We start from the raw sequence: 22,664 nt of genomic DNA, 5'->3' as shown, positions 1-22,664 counted from the left end.
GGCCGGCCTGACAGCCGGGCGCTCCGCTTGGCCCGCTCAGTGACCTGGGTCGGGGGAGAAACCAGCTGGCCAGCCTCCTCTCGGTGCCTCACCGCCTCGCCTTCTTTATTCCAACTGCCGGGGACTCGGCCCGAAGACTGGGAAGCAGCCTCCTAAATACAATCCCGTAGAGTCGGCGCCAGCCAATAAAGTGCGCGGAGTCAGGCCACGTGACAATAGCGGGGTGGTGCTCCGATGGCTCCCTAATCTCTATGGTTTTGGCGACTCGCTAGAGGGCGTGTGGACCACTGGAGGACTCCCTACATTCTTCCTCCATTACCTCACTGCCTCCGGTGGCTGCTGGGATACCGGAAGACTCGGGTCCCGGCTCGGCTCAGTCCTCCAGCTGCCCCGGGGAATACCTTTAGCAATTCTTTCCTACCGCTACCGCCGCCCCGCCGCTTCCTCCTCCGCCCGCCCCTCGCCGGCCTTCTTGGCCCCGCCCCGTCCGCGCCGCGCGTCTGGCCCGCCCGCGGCCCGCTTCTCTCGGGAGCCCCCACCCAGGTGCATGGCTCCATGAAGCAGGAGGAGGAGGCAGAGCGCGAGAGGTTCCGTCTGCCCCGGCTGCGTCTGGGCCAGGAGGAAAGGTGGGAAACTCGGTCCGCGCCGCTCCCTCCTCCCCCGTGCCCGCCGGGCCGGCCTCCCTCCAGCTGCCGCCGTGCGCGCCGGGCCTCCTCACCCCGGGGCGACCGGAGGGGCCGGGGAGCGGGTCCCCCCCGGGTTCGGGAAGAGGGTCCCGGGACAGCGTCGGGGGGAGCTCCCGGGCGGCGGTGAAAGGAGGCGGCAGGCGGGGCCTGCGGGCCGCGTGTGCCCGCCGGGAGCAGGGGGGTCAGGAGGCGTGCTGGGGAGGGGGGTGGGCGGACGCCCCTGCCCCCGGGCCGCGAGGCGAGGCCGGGCGAGGCTCCAGCTCCTTTCTGCACTCCCTCCAGGAAGCAGTCTCGGGTCGTGTAAAGTTTGGTGGTCTCCGGCGCCGCCTGGCGGCCCTCGCCCCCAGTCCCACCGCCCCCTCCCCCGCCCGACGTCTGGATTCCACCCCCGCGGCTCGGCCCTCGCTGCCCTACCAGTCGCTGGGTCGTCCCACCACTACTCCCGGCGCCGCACGCTTTCCTTCCACCCCCTTTTCCTTACCATTCACCTTTCTTTCTGCCTGTTTGGTCCCTCCCCACTCTGGCTTCTCCTCTCCCCACTGTATCTCGCCCTTTCCTTGCTGAACTCTCTTTCACACGCACGCTTTCGCCTCTTCTTCTCTTTCTTCCCAACTCCACCCTCATTCTGTCCTTCCTTATCCACCCAGAGTCCCCGTTTCCATCAGCCCTCCACCTGACACTCTTGTGGGTTTTATGCCTCCCTCCTTCCCAGGCTGTGAGCTTTGCCCTTCATTCCTCGCCCTCCTCCATCCCCTGTCCTGATCTGAACTCCTCACTTTGCCACACTCCCTCACCCTTATCCCTCTGGGCCTATCCTCTTTCACTGTCCTCTCCTAGGATAGAGTGGGTGGGGCCTGGAGTCTCCTGTTTACATCTTTGGGAATAACTCACATCTCTACTTCTGGGGGGGGGCTGGGGAGAGTTGGTGAAGAGATTACGAAGAGATTTATGCCAGCCGAAGAGTATGATGGGTGACTCTTACCTACAGTTATCATCTCCACCTGGGATAACAAGATGGCCTGGCCTCAGGACCCTGGCATGCTGTCCAGTAATCTTTCAGCACCATCTTTGCAGAGGATTTGGGAATCTGTTTGTATTCTGAAGCCAGTGGAGAACCTTGAAATGGTGTATCTTGGCCTGAGAACAAGTTTTGGTCTAAATTAGTGGTAGAGGAAGTTTTAATGTGTGTTAATGTTCAGGTTCAATAAAACCTTTGATCCCCCCGTCCTCCCTTCTTGGTGACGGCACCAGGGATGAGATGATTTTGTGCATGGGGTTGCCCTTGCTGCCTTATATTTAGACTTTGAAATGTTTTGAATTAAAGAAAGCCTGTTCCTTAGCTTTTTTTTTCTTTCTAGAAATTGCTCTGTTGAGTTGTAGTTTTTCAGAAACCATCTCTTACCCCGGCACTGCCTTGATTTTGTTCATTCACTGCACCTGCATTTCCATCTTAGGTACAGGAAGAAGGAATGGAATCGGAAGGAAGAAAATTCATTTCAGAGACAAAATAGCTCCCCTCCTCTGTTATAGCTGTTCCCCTGGCAATACAAACTTTCTGCTTTCAGTGAGTATTACCTTGGACATACTTAGACTAGAATTTTGTTGCTTTTGCTCTCTTTTTTCGTTTTAGGCCTGTGCTAGGACTTTAGGATGTAGGTTTACTTTGTTCGCTTCTGTTATTCTGTTTCCGTGAGGGTGTCCTAAAGCTGATGAATCCTTCCACTTGCTCTCTTTATATGTAAAGACAAGTTTATTTTCCATAATCCCATTAGAGTGACCTAGATGGTGGTGTAGTATTACACTTACCCTTCGCGTCTCCCACCGCTTCCCAAATTATGCATTTTTTAAAGACAAAGATCATAACTTGTAGGTTAATGCAGTTCCTGTCAAGGTCAATTATTGGGTGTCTTCCACATGGGTATAATCTTCAGAGATTTATGGAACATTTTGCCCTGAATTTGCTAGGGTGATACTGTTTTCTTAAAAATAATTAAAAGTCTACACGTAAACCAAGTTCTGGAAAAATTTTTATTACTGCTGCGTTCCCCTCAAATGTGTTAATAACGGTATGCAAACACTTGTAAGAGAGTTTTCCAGATCGCTTCGCATCTTACTGGAGGCTCACAGCCACTCTGTGAGGAAGGCAGAGGACAAATATTTTCATTTTACGAATGAAAGAACCAAGGCCCAGAAGGATCTGGCACCCTGCCATAGCTCACAGAGTAAAGGGAGGGGATCTAAAAGGAAAACAGAGCATCTGACTCCTTGTGGTCATGTTTTTCCTTAAGCTAAGTTGACATGAAAGTGTATAGTACTGTGTATTTTTCTAAATCTGTAAATTTTAAAAGCAATTGTATAGGTAGATCTCTTTTTCGCAGGGAAAATTTTCACACAGCAAATGTTTTGGCTGTTTATGTGTGTATGATGGGCTTTCGTGTAGAAATGATTATTTGAAATGATGACCAGAATGTTTGTGGGTCTTTCATCTGTTTCTTGGAATTGTTCCATAATAAGTAGGCCAGAATTATAGCTCAGGTGCCGTTTCACTGCTCAAATAATGATTAAATTGAATTTCAGTTCAACTCTGTGTCACAAAGGAAACAGCAGCCTGTTCCCTTCTGCGTAAAGCTTGGTTTGAATAGACATCCGGAGAGTAAATAATAACAGAAGAAAATACAGAGACCTCTTTTTTCTTTGCTTTTTGCCTACCTTCCAAATCCATTTTCTATGTTAGAAGGTCATGCCCCCGCATAGGCTGTTTGGGGCTTCAAAAGATGACTCTCTCTCTATTTTTTTTCCACCTCCAGGCTCTTCTAGATGTTTTAATCTGGTTATTGTTGGAAATCTAACTGCTTTGACTCAGTAGTTCTGTTAGTACTCAGTATATATCAAGGTATCTGTAATAACAACAACAAATTTAGTTTCTTTTTAGTGTATGGCTGCAAGCTTAAAAGAGGACCCTTGTAGAACAGAACTGTGCACAGCTCTCAGCCCAATATTCCTTATATCTTCTGGTGTCTCACAATGAAAAAAACAGTGGATGACTTATTAGAAGCATGTCTCTCCAAAGAGGAAAAGCATCAAGGTCATTAGAGTAATAACCCCATGTTAGTAATATGATCTTTTAATGTATCTACAAAGCAGAAGTAGAGTCACGGTTGTAGAACACAAACTTACGGTTACCAGGGGAGAAGTGGGGGAGGGATAACTTGGGAGATTGGGATGGACATATACCCACCACTATATGTAAAACAGATAACTAGTAAGAACCTACTGTCTAGCACAGGGAAGTCTACGCAATACTCTGTAATGACCTATATGGGAAAAGAATCTAAAAAAAAAAAAAAGTGGATATATGTATATGTATAACTGATTCACTTTGCGCTACATCTGAAACTAACATGACATTGTACATCAACTATACTCCAATAAAAATTTTTAAAAAATAATATCTCTACATGGTAGTTCTTAATAGAATTTTATTATGAGGACATTTATCCCTCTAGAAATTGTAAGAACTCAGAGCTATGTTATTTATATAACAAACCCTGCTTTTATCGGTAAAGGTAGTCCTAGTATTAGTAATAGCAGATGCTTTAATGAATAGTAGTTCTGTGCCAGAGAAGTGCTAGATGCTTTTCATGTCTTAGTGAATTGCTCACAGCTAAGCCCTCTGTGGTAGCAGGAGCCCAGGTCCACAGAGATGTGACAGCCTGCCTGAGTTTGTACCTGGTAAGTCAGATTGGGGATTTGAGCCTAGACAGTAACCCCAAAGCCTGGGCTGTGTCCTCCGAAGATGGGAGCTGCTCTGGGAAGGCACCAGCTTGTTGTTTTCAGTGGACTTAGGAGCCTTGGAAGGGACCCCTAGCAAGGGAGGAAGGCCCTCCTGTCCAGCCAGCCACGTCTGTCGGGGTGTCCTCACATCCTCCCCTCAGTACTGGTCTCCACACCTTGTTTATGTTTATAACATCAGCAATTTATGAGACATCATTTGTATTAACTCCTTTTTTTTAAATTTTTATTGGAGTATAGTTGTGTATTAACCCCTGAAATCATAAATTGCCCTCCAGACAAATAATGCTCCCTTGGGTAGCTCTTAAAGTGCCCCATCTTTGATAAAGAAAAGAAAATTCTTTTCAAGTGCAGTTTAGAAACTAGGTGTGTCCTTTGGAAGGAAAGCCTTGAGCAACCTACAGTTGAACAGCACCTGCGGCCAAGTCTAGGACTGACCAGTTACTGTGTTTTAGCCAAGAAGCCAGCTACCACCATAAACCAAACCAAGAAGTTACTGTAGGGGATATTTGACGTGTTTTTTAGAATGGATTGTCCACGTTGGCTCTCCACCTTGCTATGAATTAAACCACTCCTTGGTTTGGGCTGAGTAGAGCTGATGTTGTGTTTTGGTTTGGTTTTGGTTTTGTTTTTTTTGGCCACACCCCGAGGCTTGCGGGATCTTAGGTCCCCGGCCAGGGCTCAAACCCAGGCCCCAGCAGTGATAGTGCCGGGTCCTAACCACTGGACCGCCAGGGAATTCCCTGAGTTGACATTGTTGATAATAATAGATACCTGTATTTTGGTCACTTTCAGCTTCTGACACACTCAACAGTCAGCACCTCACAGTGAAACAAGAGTATCTACAAGTCAGGTTGTGCCGTAAATATTCTTTTTATTAGGAAGGCTAACTTAAATGGAATTGCTGGGAGAGCCGTAGATAAGGTTGTTGGTGTGTGTACCATGTGCGAGGCGCTGTGTTAGGTGCTGCGAAAGAAAACACACAGATGCGGCTCGGCCTCTGAGACCAAAGGTGTTGGTGAGTTCATTGCTGGCTGGAATTTAAGTGGCTATGTAGGCCACTGGGCCCAGATCAACAACACACTGCTCAGCTTTCCCACAGAGGGGGCCGGAGAGGTGCCTTTGTTGTGCACCCTCGTGAAGGCCAGGACCCCTTGAATACTGCATGTCAGGTAAAGGGTGTGGTGACTTTTTCAACCCTGAGAGCAACTTTACTTCATTTGACACTTGCTAGGTTAGGCGGTCTTAAGAGGTAACACAGTGATTCCTGTTATTTCCTCCAGCTTTTTGTGGAAGTGTGGGTATTGTCTCCATCTGGTGGAAATCCAGTTTTAACTAGTTCTTTTTCATTGTTCGCTCTAAAGTGGACAGACAGTAGGAAAATGACATCACTGCCATTGGCCCTTAAAGTGGCCCTTGAGTTTAGCTTTGAAAGAGTAACCAGCTGAAGGCTCCGAAGGTCTTAGTGATATGTGTTTACAAAGCAAGGGTTTTTGCCTGATTCCAATTGCTTCAGATGAACCAGCTTGACAGGAGTAACATTTATTTGCTCCTACTATGATCAGTGTACCATTGCTGGTAGTGTTTATGAGGTTTGGGGGAAGAGTGAGAACAAATGCACACAGTCCTAGAAGAGGTAGACTGTGCCGTTGGGGTGTTTGTTTTTAGCTGGTCAGACAGCAGGTTAGTCTGTTGTACTGAAATGCTATTATTCTGAGGGATCTCACACTGTGCCCTCAGAAGCCGAGCGGTTGGAGAAGTGAATGTGTCTTTGGTCGTTGTAGGACAGTCCCGGGAGCCGAGTCTGGGACACTTAGCTGTGGTGAGATGCCCGCTTTGTTGGAGTGGGGTTAGAAGAGTCTCACTTTAAAGAGAAACCTGATGAAATTGATAGGTTGAGGTTGATATGGTAAGTAAAAGTACTCACTGCCAGCACTTTCAGTCTTTCCTGTCGTTCACTTAACATCTGCTTGACGCTGACAGATAGGTAAAATACTGGTCCCTTTAAAAACAAACCTTAAAAATTCAGTAGGAGGTGGGGAGATGGAGTAAGTAGGCTGCATATGTTTGAAATTTTCTATAGATTTAAATTTATGGAAATTTTTTTTTTTTTTTTTTTTTATTTTGCGGTACGCGGGCCTCTCACTGCTGTGGCCTCTCCCACCGCGGAGCACAGGCTCTGGACGCGCAGACTCAGCGGCCACGGCTCACGGGCCCAGCCGCTCCGCGGCACGTGGGATCCTCCCGGAGCGGGGCACGAACCCGCATCCCCTGCATCAGCAGGTGGACTCTCAACCACTGCGCCACCAGGGAAGCCCTATGGAACAAATTTTTAAAGAAATGCCTTCTAATATATTTTTGAGGCAGAAGGTCTCTAACTCTGCCTTTGGTCACTAACTGAGAATATCTGTTGAATTGTTTGCTTAGTGGCCTCCAGAGAAAGCTCGGGCCTAAGGAACCACAAGATTTGGGTGGGTTCTACAGATTACAAATTATAGTTGGGGAGGGGGAATTGTTAAACGTATTCTCTTGGTGTCAGTTGTGATCATGCCCCACTGCAGATCGGTGATTGTACGTGATGTGTAGGCAGAACCTTCCTAGGCTTGAGCTCACCTGCCTTGGCATGGTTTGAAAATCCCTTCTATTGCTCTGTTGTAGGATGTTTCACAGTCAGGTAGCTGATAGCACCTGCAGAGAAACACCTGAGTTGCCACTATCTCATGACATTTCGCCCTTCGTTCAGGTGTGCTTTGGTGTAAGGCGAATGAGGAAAGATTTCTTTTTTTAACCTATTTTATCCCTCCTCTTTGCCTCTTTGAATTTTGGGGCTCTCTAGAGGCAGAGCCTCAGGGCCCTGTTGGTGCTGTTAAAACTGTAGCTCTCGAGAGATGGTCCCTCTGCTTCATTCAACACGTGTCCTAAACCCCCTGCACACAGTTATGCACAAGGTGGAAAGTCAGGTAAGAGCTCGGAGGGCAGTGCCATCCCTTGTGGAGTCAAGGGACAATGGCAGGGGTACTGATGATTGTCAGCGGGATGGCGGAGATACTGGCTTTGGGCTTAGGTTTTTTTTTCCCCCTGCTCCATTTTTGTTGGCAAGATTTTGCAAACTATTCTTTTAGTTTTTAGTATACCCTTGATTTTTTTTCTTTTTTTTAGTCATGCCCTTAGGAAGGGGACTGAATCCCATGGGTATTATTGGCAGGCCTCATTCTTCTTTGTGGTTTGGTGGGAAGACCCAGGCTTTGGAGTCTTACAGATGGACTGTGGTCCAAATCCTGACTCTGCCACTTAGCGGCAGTCTGGCTTTGGGCAGATTATCTTGCTCATTAAACCTAAGTTTCCTCCTTTGTAAAATGATGGTAACGTTGTCCTCCTTGCTGAGTGGTTTTGAGGATTCAGTGAAATCCTGTTTAAAGAGCACCTGGTCGATGCTCTAAGCCCTGAGTGCCCAGCGAAGTCCTGGCCTTCCGGAAGTTTCCATCCTGGTGGGAGCAGATGATAAGCCCAGATGATAAGAGCAGCTGACTCTATGCCAGACGCTGTATGGAAGCAGCTGACACATATTAAACTCAGTTCTCCTAACAGCCCCATGAGGCACGTGCTCCTGTTATTCCCAGTTTGAGGGAACTGAGGCATAGGTTAATCCTGGAGGAATCAGGATTTGAACGCAGGCCATTTGACTCTGGAGGCAGCATTTTTTTTTTTTTTCGTACGCGGGCCTCTCACTGTTGTGGCCTCTCCCGCTGCAGAGCACAGGCTCGGGAAGCGCAGGCTCAGCGGCTCAGCGGCCATGGCTCCTAGCAGCATGTGGGATCCTCCCAGACCGGGGCACGAACCCATGTCCCCTGCATCGGCAGGCGGACTCTCAACCACTGCGTGGAGGCAGCATTTTTAACCGAGATCTTCTGCTCCCTCTCTTAACAGTCCGAACAAGGCAGTGATATCCGTGCTCAGGAACAGTCTAGTCATTGGAGGTTTTACTGCATCACGTGCGTGAGGCTTTCTCAAAAAGAAGCCCCTGTTTCAGGCCAGACATTGAAGCATGCAAGCTGCTATTCCTCTGCTAGAGACAACTTTCATCTTCCGAAGAACTGTCTTAGATACAAAAATGTGTGTTTGTTAGGGGTCAGTATATATCAAGAACATAAGCAATATTTGTGAAATTTTTGTATCTCATTCAACCTAAAGTGGCAGGTTGTTTTTGTAGAAATTACGGCATTGCAAACGGGTACGTGCATATCTAATTTGATGTAAAAGGTTGTAGAATTTACAATCAAAATACTATACAGTAGAGCAGTGCCTAAAAGGCAGTTGTGTGCTACGTGTTCAAAGCACAGGGAAAATTTTAGGTAGGGATTATATATATTTTTTTGGGTGGGAGGGCTACAACTAACAGGTAATGACTTGAGGAAAAACAAAGTGTACTTTTCTCAAGTCAGCAGAATTTTACAAACTTTGGTATTATCAACATTGAAATAACTAGGATCGCTTTTCCTGAGCCTGCTGATTACAGACACAGACAACAGAAAGGATCTTGATCATGTTATAACTATGTATCTTCACCTTAGGCTTTTTAAGAAAAAGAATTCAGTGGAAAAAGATTCCTTCCTCCCCTTAATCAGTTGGGGCTCTCCGGTTTCCTGGGCCATCTGATGCCGCATTTGGTTAAGCTGATGGCTTTGCATCTGTCTGCCTTGCTATGACAGGGCAGAAATGGCTGCCTCACAAAAGGGCTGTGAAGCTTGGGTCATTTGTGTGAATAAAGGTTTCTGCCAGGTTGTAGCTTTTTTTTGAATGGGGTCTTGAAAGGACAGAAGTGTAGAACTTGGAGTGAGTTCAGAGGAGAACCAAAGAAAATGAGTAAGGCTGTGCAGGACAGCTGTGAGGACGGAAAGGTGGGAGGGGAGCCCGGTGGTAGAAAGCGTGCTCTCGTCAGAACAGCTGCTGCCTTTCATCTTCATAGAGGTCTGGGGCTAAAATTACACAGAAATTGAGGTTAGTGATGAGGAAAATGAGGAAAGGATGTGGTTAACAAGGAAAAGCAGGGCTTCCCTGGTGGCGCAGTGGTTGAGCGTCCGCCTGCCGATGCAGGGGACGTGGGTTCGTGCTCCGGTCCGGGAGGATCCCACATGCCGCGGAGCGGCTGGGCCCGTGAGCCATGGCCGCTGAGCCTGCGCGTCTGGAGCCTGTGCTCCGCAATGGGAGAGGCCACAGCAGTGAGAGGCCCGCGTACTGCAAAAAAAAAAAAACAAGAAAAAGCATGAAAGTTTCTCTGGGGTTCTTTAAAAATAGGGTGGTTCAGTTTGGAGCCTCTAAAACAGTAGAGAAAGTGTCCTGATGAGGCACCTGACAGGTCAAGTGCAGTCTTCCAGTCGGTCTTGAAGCGTCCCCATTCAGCTGCACGCTGGCTGCCACCCCACCCTTCTTTCTGCCCAGGGAGTCCTGGGCAAGAGGGAGCTGCTTGTGGCCTGCCTCCGTCCGTGGCGATGATAACCTTTATGGAAAATGGAAAACAGCTCCCCCTGAGGAAGAGGTTAGGCGCCTTCGGTCTGGAACTCAGGGTCTCTTCTAGCCCACTGGTCTGCCACCCTTTGCAACCAATGTGACCTGGGCAAGAAAGAATTTGATGGCTCCTACCCTCTCCATGGAGACCCTTTCTCTTTGAGTTTTGTGTTCTCCTTGCGGCGAACCATTTGAGTTAATGCTTGCATGTTCTCTTCTGGGTTAGGGTTCCGCAGCATTCCAGACCTCAAGCACTGGTTCAGGATGGGAAAAAGACGCTGCGTCCCCCCACTGGAGCCCAAGCTGGCAGCAGGCTGTTGTGGGGTTAAGAAGCCTAAGCTGTCTGCAGGTGGGACGCACGGTCACGGGAGCCAGTCCACAGCCGTCCCCGGCTCCAGCGTGGGGCCTCTTCAGAACCACCAGCATGTGGACGGCGGCGGTGGTCGCGAGAACGTGTCGGACTTAACTCTGGGACCTGGAAACCCTCCCATTACACGGATGAACCCCGCATCGGGAGCGCTGAGCCCTCTCCCCAGGCCCAATGGAACTGCCAGCACCACCAAGAATCTGGTGGTGACCGCAGAGATGTGCTGCTACTGCTTCGACGTCCTCTACTGTCACCTCTACGGCTTCCCACAGCCACGCCTTCCTAGATTCACCAATGACCCCTAGTGAGTAAAGCGGTCGCGCGTCGGGGATGGTGAGAAAGGCATGACGCCTCTGTCGAGGGCATTCTCTTGAGGGAGTCTGCTACTTACAAAAAGCTTAACATGATTTGGGCAAAGGTTGTTGGGAATAGGATGATGAGAAACGTGCAGCCAATGTCTAGAACACTCACTGGGCTCAGTAATGGAAGGGCACTAGGCTGTGTTTGCAGGAGTGGTTGGCTTGTCAGAGTAATGTTCCGGGAATCAGGAGGGTTTCGTTCTTGGTCTTCTGTTGGTTCAAATGGCAGTGGGTAGGTCATTTAACCTCTCACGTGGAGAAGTCACACCATCACACCATTGTGGACCCGAGCACCGTTGAAGCCCAAGTGACCTGCCAGTGTCTGGGTGCCAGGTGGGAGACTAGGAGCTCATTTAGTGGGAGCTGAGATGCTCTTAACAAGGGTCCCCTCACTTGGTTCATTGTCAGTCCCATGGGGCTGCCGGCACCCCACCAGGAATGTCAGAATTTGCTGTACTGTGTTTAGTTCAAGACTCTTATTTGTCCCAAGTCCCCCCGAGGTGTCAATGACTTTAATAAGGAATGTGTGTAAAGGGTAAAGTCAGGTGAAGATGCTCGTGCCGATGCTTTCTTTCTCGGTTGGAAGCAGCTTGGAGGTGGCTGTAAAGAGCACTGCTGCTTGTTTATTTTTATTTTTAGAGCATTCACTGACTGATCATCATTCCTCGACTGTTAATGCCATACTGAGGCGGTGCCTAGCCCCGCTGGGCAGGGAATGGAGGAGTATGAAGAAACAGTCCTTGCTCTCGGAAGACTTGAGTTGGCAGATCACACACAGAAGCTAAATAGTGTTCACACACCGTCTGGGCAGAGGTGCAGAGGAAGTTACTCCTGTGATTGTGTCAGAGGAGAAGAAATGCAGAGAAAAATGTGCTCACTCTTTAGGGAAGTATTGCCGTGCGATACCGTGAACAGAAGAATCCGGACTGAGTCGGTGGAGAGGCTAAGCCTTGATCTGAGTGGGGTCAGGTGTGTCCCTTGCAGGAGAGGGACGTGGGTTTGGAAGCGTAGTGGTGGCCGCAGCAGTGTAGGATGTGGAGACAGTGGAATTCTTGAAGGGTTTTTGAGCAGGTTTTGGAACATTAACTTTGGCTGGTGGTGTTCAGGTGTTTTCCTGGAAGGAAAAGATGGGTAGGTGGGAGATCCTGCTTTGTAATAATGATCAAAGTTAGATAACTTAAAAAATTTAAGTTGCTTTTGAGAAGTGTTAACTCAAGAATCAAAGAGGTAAGGGCATAGGAATATGGAGGAATTTCAGGAAGAGGGGACAGCCCTGTAACCTCTGCCTAAAACATGTCAGCGTCAATCGGATGTAGCCTAATGCAGCATGACTTGGGCCTAGAAAGTGGTTAACTTCTGCTAAGAATAAGCTTTTTATTTTATCTTAGCGGCGCCACTTGGCTTGCGGGATCCTCGTTTCCCCACCAGGGATCGGACCCGAGCCCTCGGCAGTGAAAGCGCAGAGTCCTAACCCCTGGACTGCCGCGGAATTCCCCAAGAACAAGCTTTCTTGAGGAGACTTTTTCTTTTTTTCTGGAATTTATGAGCAGGAGAGGCAGAAATAATGATGGGCACGATGTGGGGTTGAGCGGAGAAGGTGTGCAGGCCCCGTGTGTCTTCATGAAGGTGGAACTGGGAGCATAGACACCTGAAAAGAGAGTAAACAAGAGGAGAAAGACATGGAGAACTAGAAGAAGAAAGAAAGAGTTGAGTCGTGGGCAGAGGAAGAAGAAAACGGCACCTCCACGTGGTGGTAGAGTGGAGTGAGGCTGTGAGCAGGGGCCTTTCTTCTCGTGCCTCGTGGCGATTTCCTCTCCATTTACACCCTGGGGCTGCGCGGCTCGGAGAGGGCAGAGAGGACAGCCCGCGTCAGGAAACCATCCTTGAGGGGAAGAACAGATGAACGGGGATGGAGCCGAGGCTTTCTTCTTCCCTGATTGATGTGTGCTTGCTCTTTCAGTCCGCTCTTTGTGACGTGGAAGACGGGGCGGGACAAGCGGCTTCGTGGCTGCATTGGGACCTTCTCAGCCATGAATCTTCATTCAGGACTCAGGGAATACACGCTAACCAGGTAATGGCAACCGCACATAAGACTGGTAGATGATTGGCAAGAATGGAAAAAAAAACTGCCTGTCTCTTCTGAGTGGTGAAGTCCAAGTGTTCTCTTTTGGCTAATCAGGAAATGTAGGGGACTTAATCCGGTGAGTCACTTCCAGTCCAAGTGCAGGCAGTTAGTGGCGTCAGGTTGTTGGCAGCATGCTCGGGCTGATGGATAGTGGATGTTTTCTGCAGAGCTCGAGAGCCATAAGCGTTCGGCACATGATGTTGGCTCCCAACCCTGGAGCAGCCTCACTTGTGTTTTCTGTCCCCTCCAGTGCACTTAAGGACAGCCGATTCCCCCCCCTGACCCGAGAGGAGCTGCCTAAGCTTTTCTGCTCTGTCTCCCTCCTTACTAACTTTGAGGATGCCGGTGATTACCTGGACTGGGAGGTGAGAGCAGCCGCATTTGGAACTCTGCGTCTCTCGTTGCATTTGGGTTCGGGTTAGTACATGGTAACGTGTCTCCTTCATTGAGCGAGGGTCTGAGGATGTGAAAGCTGAGCTTGGGAGGAATTGCAGGCAACTTGGGTGACCGAAAACGTGCTGCGGTATCAGAAGTAGGAAGAAATGGGAAGGCTTTCTTCTCCCATTCTTCCCAGTCTACTCTGTTGCACATCCTTTTCCCATGTCTAATAAGAAATAGGAATGGGGATAAAGGAGAACATTCCTGATTCTTTGTGGTAAGCCCTTATCAGGAGCCATGTGTGCAGAGTCAGGGGCCCAGATCAAAACCCTGTGGCATGTTCTCTTAATGGAGTAGCTTAAAGGTGGAATATTCAAGATCTTTGGATGAACTGCTGAGAGAATTTATTTCTGTAGCCTCCGTACTCTCAGAGAGGTGGCTGCACGTAGACTCTCACTTCCCCTAAAGCAGCAGTTTCTTTGGCTTCCATGCCTGAGAGAGAGAGTAAGTCATGAAAGGCAAGAGCCTCCCCTTTTCTCAGCCCTGGGTCAAGCTGGTCAGGGGCAGTGTTGATTTATATGAGGATAATTGAAGTTCCACTAGAGTGAGTAAATGCCATTTACCGGTTGTGTGTTTTTGTAGGTTGGGGTCCATGGGATTCGAATTGAATTCGTCAATGAAAAAGGCGTCAAACGTACAGCCACATATTTACCTGAGGTTGCAAAGGAACAAGGTGAGTTGGACACATGGAATTTCCGTGAATGATACAGTTCATAGTGCTGCCAAGTAAAGGGCAGGAGAGTGGAGTGTGTTGCCTTTCAGCCTAACTGTAACTAAGGATGAGTGCCTTTCTTCCTCTCCCCATATCTGTCAAGTTCTTAAAGAACGAGAAACTCCCCCAAAGATGTAGGAGCTGGGAAGAGAAGAGGGGTAAAGACTTCCCACGCCCAGCTGCTCGTTTCACGTACTTTCAGTGAGTAGTGGTATTTCTTGGCCCCCAAAACTGCAGTGGTTAACTGTAGGGAAATTCCAGCAGTCAACTTGGTCATATTCTGGAGTTCATTGTAAAGGGAGGTTGCCCGTATTAGTGGGTTTTGACCTTCTGGTCGTGAGCTACTACACAGTGTGATAATTGGAAGAATGCAGAACATAATCTCTCCTGTGTTTTGAAAGAACTCGGTAGCTACTTAGCTCTTACAGTGGGACATGAAAGGTAGGAAATGGGTCAGGCAGGTTTTCTCTTTCAAAGCATAGTTAGAAGAATACCTTAAAATGCTGCTCGTGCAGTCTGGTGTATGACCCAGTTTTCTTTCTTTCTTGGAACTGGTCTGTGTTTTGAAAATAATATGTATCTGTTAGGTGTGAACCTGGAATAGAGAAAAATATCCGGTTCAGTGTATCAGCGAACTGATGTTGTGGAGAGGGCTTGCCTTGTTGGTTCCCGTCGTCGTTGTGTTTAAACTGTTTCAAAAGCAGTGAGGATACGACATAAAAAGGAGGAAGCCTTTTAACCGCTTCATTGAGATCCTAAATCTGGCATTTCTGTCCAAGGAGGCACACCAGGAGTTACTTCCTGAGAGTGAGATGTGGTGATAATATGGGTAAATAAGCAAGCACTTTTGCCATTTGAAAACTGGTTGGGAAAATTTAAAAATCAAGGCACCTACTGCAGTAATTTAGGGGGTTCTCTTTGGTTTTCAGTTTGATATATTTGGTTATATCTGTTGAAAATGTTTCAAGAACAACACAGCAGTAGATGGGTGAACACCTTCCCAGCCTTCCTAAAGGAATAGTTTCCTTCCTGCTGTCAAGTCTCTGTAGTAGAAAACGACTCCTAGAAATCATCGAAACGAAGGAAGGCCACACGAAGGAATACAAGCACAGAGTATGAATTCTCTCTTCTCCCAGAACAGCCCTGGTTACAGCACTAGGCCTACAGGCTGGTCTACGCTGGGACCATGTTTGCTGCTAGATAGTTATACTGGGATCATATCTGACAGGAAAGACTCAGAAGCAGGGGGCCTGGGGACAGCCATTAGTGACGTGTGTCGGGCGTCATCTCACATCTCGGATTCTCCCTGGACTGCCAGTGAGGCAGACGGGGCTCCAGGGACGTGGGGCAGTGCCCAGGCTTGCTCCGCCCGCAGCAGACCGGGCTGCTTCTGTTCTGTCACTGTGGTGTCAGAGCACGGCCCGTTCTTGTGTCGCTGTGCGCTGACCTCGGTGTGCCTGCCTTCTCCTCAGACTGGGATCAGATCCAGACGATAGACTCCTTGCTCAGGAAAGGTGGCTTTAAGGCTCCCATTACCAGTGAATTCAGAAAAACCATCAAACTCACCAGGTAAGCCACTGTCTTATTTTCCTTGTCATTTTAATTCACTTGGGGTTGGATGGAGGATACTTTTGACAGACAGGGGAAGAGAAAAATTTTCTCTGTTAATGTCTCTAAACCGAAGACGTATGGGTGAGGTGGAAGCTCTGAGGAAGCAGTGGCAGCAAAGGCAGAGACTCCCCAGCATCCTGGGCATGTCCACGGCTAAGCTGCCAGCACAGTGGGAGCAGAGTAGCCGCTAAGCAGGTCGTGGGTGTCTTTGTCAGACCCACTTGCTGGGAGGCTGAGCGGGAAGGCTGAAGGCAGGAGAAAAGGCTCTCAGTACAGAAGTCCAGGGTCAGTTGAAGTCATCACATGTAGTCAGGTGGCCTGTTGATGGAATAGTTCCAAGGAAACGCCTCTGCCTGTTTGCGGCTAATACTTCTACGGGGAGGCTGCCTAGTGTAGGAAAATATGCATGGACTGGACTCTGAGTCCCAGCTCCACCACTTCCTAGCTGTGTGACCTGGGCCAGTTTTTCCACCTCTCAGAGCAGAAAAAAAAAAATGTCCTGTCTGCAAGAGGTGAATGGTAATGCCTTGGGGTCGTTTCAGGGTGTGGTAAGGTAATGTATGAAGAAGTGCTAGTCCAGGGCCAGGCAACATTGTAGTAGGTGGTCAGTAGATGTCAGTCCTCTTCCCATCCCTACTGAACTCGGAAACACTGAAAGGTTTAGCTTCTGTGGGGTTTCTGTGGACCTCCGTTGGCCCGTTCATCTGTGAAATGCTGAATAATCAATATCGTAACCTCACAGGTCTATCTGGAAGATAACCCCGTGTTTTTGAAATGCTTTGGATTCCAAAAAAAAGAAAAATCTTCAAATACAAAGCATTATTATTATCATTATTATTATAATTTATTTGAACAGCCATTTCCCTGTCAAAATTCAGGAATAATCACCTTGCAGTGGAGGAGTGATTACAGTGGGAAAGAGATGGCTCTGGGTAAGGATTGTCACACCCAGCTCCTGTGGTCTGTAGTAGGCTCCATAGGTTTGTAACACCCCATGCTTCGCATCCTGACTCATGGCTCTTTCCAGAGCAAGGCCAAAGTGCTATGAATTCTGTTCTGATGACCCTGTGATATGATATGGCATATTCATCTGGAAAGTGAGACCCATCCTCTATAGCCCCAGGATCTTTTAACCTGCTTCGTCAGAATTTGACCCAGAATTAGGTATCTGTGCCCCTTTTAGTTTATAAATAACTTGTTTGTTGCTTTTCTGCAAGTGGAGGTTGCATTTCTGTCAAATTTATCACATTTTAACCTGAAAGTAGATATGCGTTTTACACTGGGCATTGGTGCAGCCATCTTCCAGTCTGCTACCCATGTAATTTGACCTTGAAATTCTTCACTCAGACCCTAGTAGCAGATTGCTTAAGAGCAGCCTGGTGATAAGCATATGAAGTGTTTAAAGGTGGGATGTGCAGAAAACAGATTCTCAGGGGTGAATTGTGAGTGTGCTTTTCCATCTCGTTCATTTGTAATAACAACACTGTTCTCTTGTGCTGTCGTCTTTCATTCTCTGTAAGTAAGATTGCTCTTGGTCTTCCATTTTATTCTTTCAAAATGTGGAATAAGCTTTTGGTTTTCTCTGCCGCGTGACTACAAAATGAAGTATCTGGGGTTCCTAATACCCTTTCCTGTTTCCTTACACAGGTACCGAAGTGAGAAGGTGACAATCAGTTATGCAGAATATATTGCTTCTCGACAGCACTGTTTCCAGAATGGCGCTCTTCATGCCCCGCCCCTCTACAATCATTACTCCTGACACACGGCTGCATGACCAGTCCCACCCCCCCGTGGCCACCAATGGCTATGACATCATTGGAGCAGATGCCTCCTCTTCCTGGTCCAGTTACTTTTATTACTGCACCATTTTATGATGCTAGCTTCCGTTGCCAAGTCTGCCTCCAGCTGACTGAGGGGGGCGGGGTTACATCGAATGAAACAGAACTTGAGGGGCCCAAGCCTTATCTCAGCCTTTCCTCAGTATGGGGTTCCGTTGGATTGGGGCTCCTCCATGACTAGTGAGAATTCCGTGTGGGTTCAGAAGACCTTGGCTGCAGGTGCCGCTGGTGATTTGCTGCCTGTGTGTTGGCCACTCAGTGGAAGCTGGAATTGATGGTCCGTGAAGGCTTAGCCCACACACACCCCTGCAGCCTCCCCAGATCGAGTAGGTGTATTCCCCTGGCAGTCTGGGCAACGGAGACCAACAAGAAACGTTTTTAGGTTGTTTTAAATTCCTTTTTTTAAACTTCCAGTGTATAGCATACCACGAGTTGATCTCAACCTCCATGCTTCGTAAGTGGACGCCATGTTAGGGTCGAACGTGGGCACCATGAGTCGTTTGCGGCTCCTGGACAGAGACCCACCTCAAGATCAGAAGCCCTTTGGATGGCGTTGCAGCTCTCATTGCTCAGTTAGCCTCAAAGGTTTTAATTCTCATCCCACTATCAGTTGGATTTTCTGGCACTCTTCCTGCATTGAGTCTCCTGGTATCGAACAGAGCGCTGTGGTGTAGCCTGCAGAGGAATGGACTGGGATGCCCGCGGGAGGTCCTGACGGCATCGCTGCATGCAGTGTCGAGGGAGAGACCTCTTCCTTACCACCCGGCTACCTCACTCCTCTACTGGTGGCAGTGCCTATAGCTGGATCTGGGTTCTCAGAGGGCAGAGGTGTTCAGACAAGCACTTGGGTCGGGCTCTAGAAGGGCACGTCGGCATAGGAGAGAATCCAGGGTCTCTAAGCTGTTTTTCTGTTCCGGCAAACATCCTGAGAGACCTTTAAGCAGAGGAGTTCCTTTTTCTAGTTTGCCTGTAGAAGTGGGAAAACTGTTGCTGTTACAGTCCTTACAGGACTTTAGAACAAAGCTGTGTCATTAAACAAGGTGAATCTTTATCTTGCCTAACATGCCGGGAATCTTTACCCCACCATGGCAGAGTTCCAAATAGCTCATTTTATTCTAGGTCATTCATCCTTTCATGTGGCATATTTCCCTTTCTTGTTGTTGCTGATTCCAAATACCTGTCAGCAAGTTTCTCCTCCCTCTTGCCTATTCTTCACTCATATGGTGGCAAAGTTCATAGAAGCTGGGGACTTGGAAGACGCTTTGAAAACATGGTCACAGAGGCACTGCTGAAATGATTCACAGGAAGAGGTGGCCACTTGGAAGAAAGGACCCTACGGGTGATACACTGGTTTTCAACAACGTGTTTAGAGAACTCTCGACGCGGATTGGGTGTCAACCCAGTGAACACAATGTTTTGATTTAATTTATTTTTAATGTTTATGTGGTAGTGGTGTGGCTTTCCGAAAATGGGCAGATGTTCAAGTCAAAGGGTCTTTGGGGTTTGCTTCTGCCAGGAACGGGGGAGGGGGAGCAGAGGCACAATCTGAGGAACGACACACGTGCCATTCTAGGCATAGTTGTCTCGTTCCTTGAAGAGATGGGTAAGGGTGAGCAGGTGAGCTCGGCACAGTCCTCTGCTGTTGGCGAGGGTGTGGAACGGGCAAGGGAAGCGCCGGCTGACGTCTGGATGCGCGGGCTGGGCTGCTGCACGCCGCCGCCTTTCCCTCGCGGTGTTCGTGAAAACAGGCTCCCAAAGAGGAAGGGGTTGTTTCGTGATTTCCTGCTGCTGAGAATAATAAATGTCTTGTTGCAAATAAATGTGACGGCAGTTACTCTTAGGTGCCATGGATCGATGTCAGGGTGGTCAGCAGCTCTGGACTAAACCGCCCACCTCCAATTTGTACAACAGTATTGATACATAGGGCTACACTCATTCCTGTTCAAGTCTTCTATGTTGAAAGTTGTGTTTAATTTCTAAAGTTTAAAAAAAGCAAAAAAAATGGTGCTAAACTTTCACCCCTGAGCACGCTCAGTGAGACTGGTCATGCAAGCATTTTCAGTGCCATGCTCTTTCAAGCCTATTTTTTCCTCGTAGAAATGTTGCCCTATTTGTCTCCCCCAACGTATAGTATGTTTTTTTATTTTATTGAGGGTGGGGTAGGATACCTGCCATTTAAGAAAATGAACAGAAGATTTTAAAACCCAGGAAATGGGGGGGAAAAATAGCAGTGCACAAGAATCGGGCTCCTGAAGCCCAGCACCACACTGACGAGGGCTCCGTGGGCTCTCTCCACTTTCTGGAGTGAAGAAGCCTGACTCCCTGCACATTCCCTCACGCCCCCATCCAAGCCCAGCAGTGGAGATACTCGAGGTCCTCTTGCCTTGGCGAGGGGACTCAGGAGTCGACCGAGGAGAACTGTTTGGCCCCGTGAGGAATGGCACTGTCAGTGTCTGTCCCGAATGGAGCCTAGTCAGGAAGTGGTCTGGAAGTATACGGTCAAGGTCACCTCCTGAAGATGTATGGCAGGTGGCTCTCAGGAAAAATACTAAGTCTGGATCATCCACGTGGCAGCTTTGCGTAGGGAGATGACAGCTCCGAACTGGAACTGACCTGCCTTCCACGTGCTTGACCACAGCAGTGATGGCGGCCAGTCCACGTAGTGGGAGTGGTGGGTTTGAAGAGAAGGGAAGGTTTTTCTGCTCGGTGTTTCCTTTGTCCTTGGGCTGCTCAAGCTGAACAGTAACCACTGTTTTCAAGGAACCAGCTCCACCTTGGCTGGTTTGGTTCGGAGTTCGTTTCATCCCTAGCTGTGAGTGCCTTTTGGTCTGGAAGGTTGGCTTGTCTCATAATACCCACAGCTAGGACATTCTCTGTAATTTCGAATTGTCCTTGTTCTCCATTAACTAAAAGAGAATGTCTGATCACTAGAGTTCGTCGGTGTTGGATTGTTTCCACTGTGAGGTTCTTAAACTTTTTCGCTTCATGATATTAAAAAGCAACTCATGTTAGAGACCCTTTCAACGTGAAAGGTTTGTAGTTGAGACATTACATATATTTTATTGTTTATAATAAATATCATCTGTACAAAAGTCCTGGGTGTTAATTTTAATATTTGCACAAGATCTGTTTTCCATGATATGTTAACACCTACAATTTCACTAACTGTTGATGTTATTTTCTATTGAGATTCTGGAGCCTAGGGAGCTATTTGTTCTTTTTTGTTTATTTTCATTCTTATTTCCCTGAAGCAAGAGACTTTGTATGGCCTTCAGTGCAAAGACTTTAGACCAATTCTTTGTATTACACTTGGTTGCCTCTTGGCTATATAACTTCTGAGTGCAAATCATTGAACTCTTTAACAAAGTATTGTAGAGAATAAATCATAATGGGTAAAAATTGTTCTTTGTCTTGCCTCTTTTTTTTTTTTTGAATAGTAGTAATAGTCATTTAAAAATTTTTTTTAATTTTATTTATTTTTGGCTGCATTGGGTCTTCATTGCTGTGCGAGGGCTTTTCTCTAGTTGCAGCACGCGGGCTTCTCATTGCGGTGGCTTCTCCCGTTGTGGAGCACAGGCTCCAGGAGCGTGGGCCTCAGCACTTGTGGACGCGGGCTCCAGAGCGCAGGCTCAGTAGTTGTGGCGCCCAGGCTTAGTTGCTCCGCGGCACGTGGGATCCCCCTGGACCAGGGCTGGAACCCGTGTCCCCTGCACTGGCAGGCAGAGTCCCAACCACTGTGCCACCAGGGAAGCCCCTAGTCATTTTATTTTTAAAGACAGCCAACCAGATCATATTTATTCAGCCTGCATGTTTTTGTGTGGTGTTCATGATACCCAATAACCTTGCACTTTTATTTATTTTTTTTTATGTAATGCCATTACATAAAAATGCCATTGGGTTTTTTGAGCCAACTTTTCTGAACTAAGGTTTGTGAACCCTTTAAAATTTGGATTTTTCTAGAAAGAAGGTTCATAGTTCTCATTAGGTTCTCCAGTGAAACTGACCTTGCCCAGAAAGCTACAACCTGAACTCGGGGGTGGGGGGGGATGCTCAAATTTGAGATGTCATTTGGTGAGGTTAACCCAAACAAAGACCCTGGGACGTTGGTGTGGTCTGACCTAAGGGAAAATGTTTCTTGCTTTTGGATGGCCCAGAAAGGATGAGGTGTGTTTGGAGAAAATGGCAAGGAATAATTTTTCAAACCTTACAAACATCCATATGCTGATATTGTCAGTCTTGGTTTAAATTTTTATTTGCAAGGATGTAAAAAAAATTTTTTTAACATACCCAGTTCTGAAGCCCTTACAACTTGGCCACAGGTGTACGCTGTCAGGGTTAGATGATAATTTTGGAAATAGATCACAACAACTGGTTAAACAGACTTTGGTAATAACTCTGGGGTGTGTGAGAGGAATTCTGTTCCTTCAAGAGAAATTATAGTTCTAGAGATTAGTATTCCATATTTGCAGTTAAACAGCATGGAATTCCATTTTTGTTTGTTTGTTTTTGGTGGTGGTAAAATATATATAACACAAAATTTGCCATTTTAAACTCATTCTGTTGTCTGAAACATGAACTAAGCCATGTGGTCAGAGATCGGTGGTTCTTGTGAGACTGAGGGTGGAGGAAGTGCTGTAAAGCTGCTTCCAGATCAATCTAGGGTCTGTGACCTTGGCTTGAATATCTGCCTTTGAAAGGCACCCGCTGGGCTGGTTGAAGAACTTGACCCTGAGCCAATACAGTATAAAGAACCATAGTAGCTCTTGAGGAGCATAATGACCTCTTTCTCTGTATCCTTCCATATCTCTCATACCCGTTGCCACTTTCTGTCTTTTATGATGGAAGATAAGTCCAGATCTTGCATCAGCTGCTCTTAGTGAGCTCCTTTTGGGGACAGCTCTAGGACTGATTCATCTTTTTAACCTCAGGGCTTTGCACTTAAGTATTTATGATGGTTTTCCTGAATGAAAATGTAGACAGACCAACCTATGAAACATCACTATGTATTATCTGTTATTCTCCTTTCCTCTCTCTTCACCTGTTGACTTCTCTCCTGCTGTGTGTGTTGGGTATCCGGCTAGCCCTGGGGGCAGCCCAAGGTAAGTCCAGTAAGTAGTAGTTGCTCTGTGAAGCCCTGTTGGATGGATAGATGAGAGAAAGGGGCCTACGCTGAGTACAGGACCATTTCCCACACCCAGCTGCTGCATGTCCCCAGACTCCTCGGGACATCG

At 47.8% G+C, this 22,664-nt stretch overlaps 1 protein-coding gene across 4 annotated transcripts; it reads left to right on the top strand.

The window, feature by feature from the left end:
* Positions 1-345: 345 nt before the first annotated feature.
* Positions 346-20,982, top strand: AMMECR1L (AMMECR1 like). Of its 4 annotated transcripts, XM_060016994.1 has the most exons (8): positions 346-626; positions 2,141-2,250; positions 10,210-10,654; positions 12,670-12,780; positions 13,085-13,199; positions 13,855-13,945; positions 15,457-15,553; positions 17,243-20,982. In XM_060016994.1, the coding sequence occupies exons 3-8, from the start codon at positions 10,248-10,250 to the stop codon at positions 17,352-17,354; spliced, it is 933 nt and encodes a 310-aa protein (XP_059872977.1). In that variant the 5' UTR covers positions 346-626; positions 2,141-2,250; positions 10,210-10,247; the 3' UTR covers positions 17,355-20,982. The 4 variants fall into 4 exon arrangements, with proteins under 4 accessions (XP_059872977.1, XP_059872978.1, XP_059872981.1 ...); XM_060016995.1 differs by lacking the exon at positions 2,141-2,250; XM_060016997.1 differs by lacking the exons at positions 346-626; positions 2,141-2,250 and adding an exon at positions 7,407-7,438.
* The last annotated feature ends 1,682 nt before the right edge of the window (positions 20,983-22,664 follow it).

This window comes from Delphinus delphis, chromosome 7, assembly GCF_949987515.2.
Source record: "Delphinus delphis chromosome 7, mDelDel1.2, whole genome shotgun sequence".
Lineage (NCBI taxonomy): Eukaryota > Metazoa > Chordata > Mammalia > Artiodactyla > Delphinidae > Delphinus > Delphinus delphis.
Note: the sequence above shows the minus strand (reverse complement) of the source record. Positions and strands in the feature narration are given on the sequence as shown.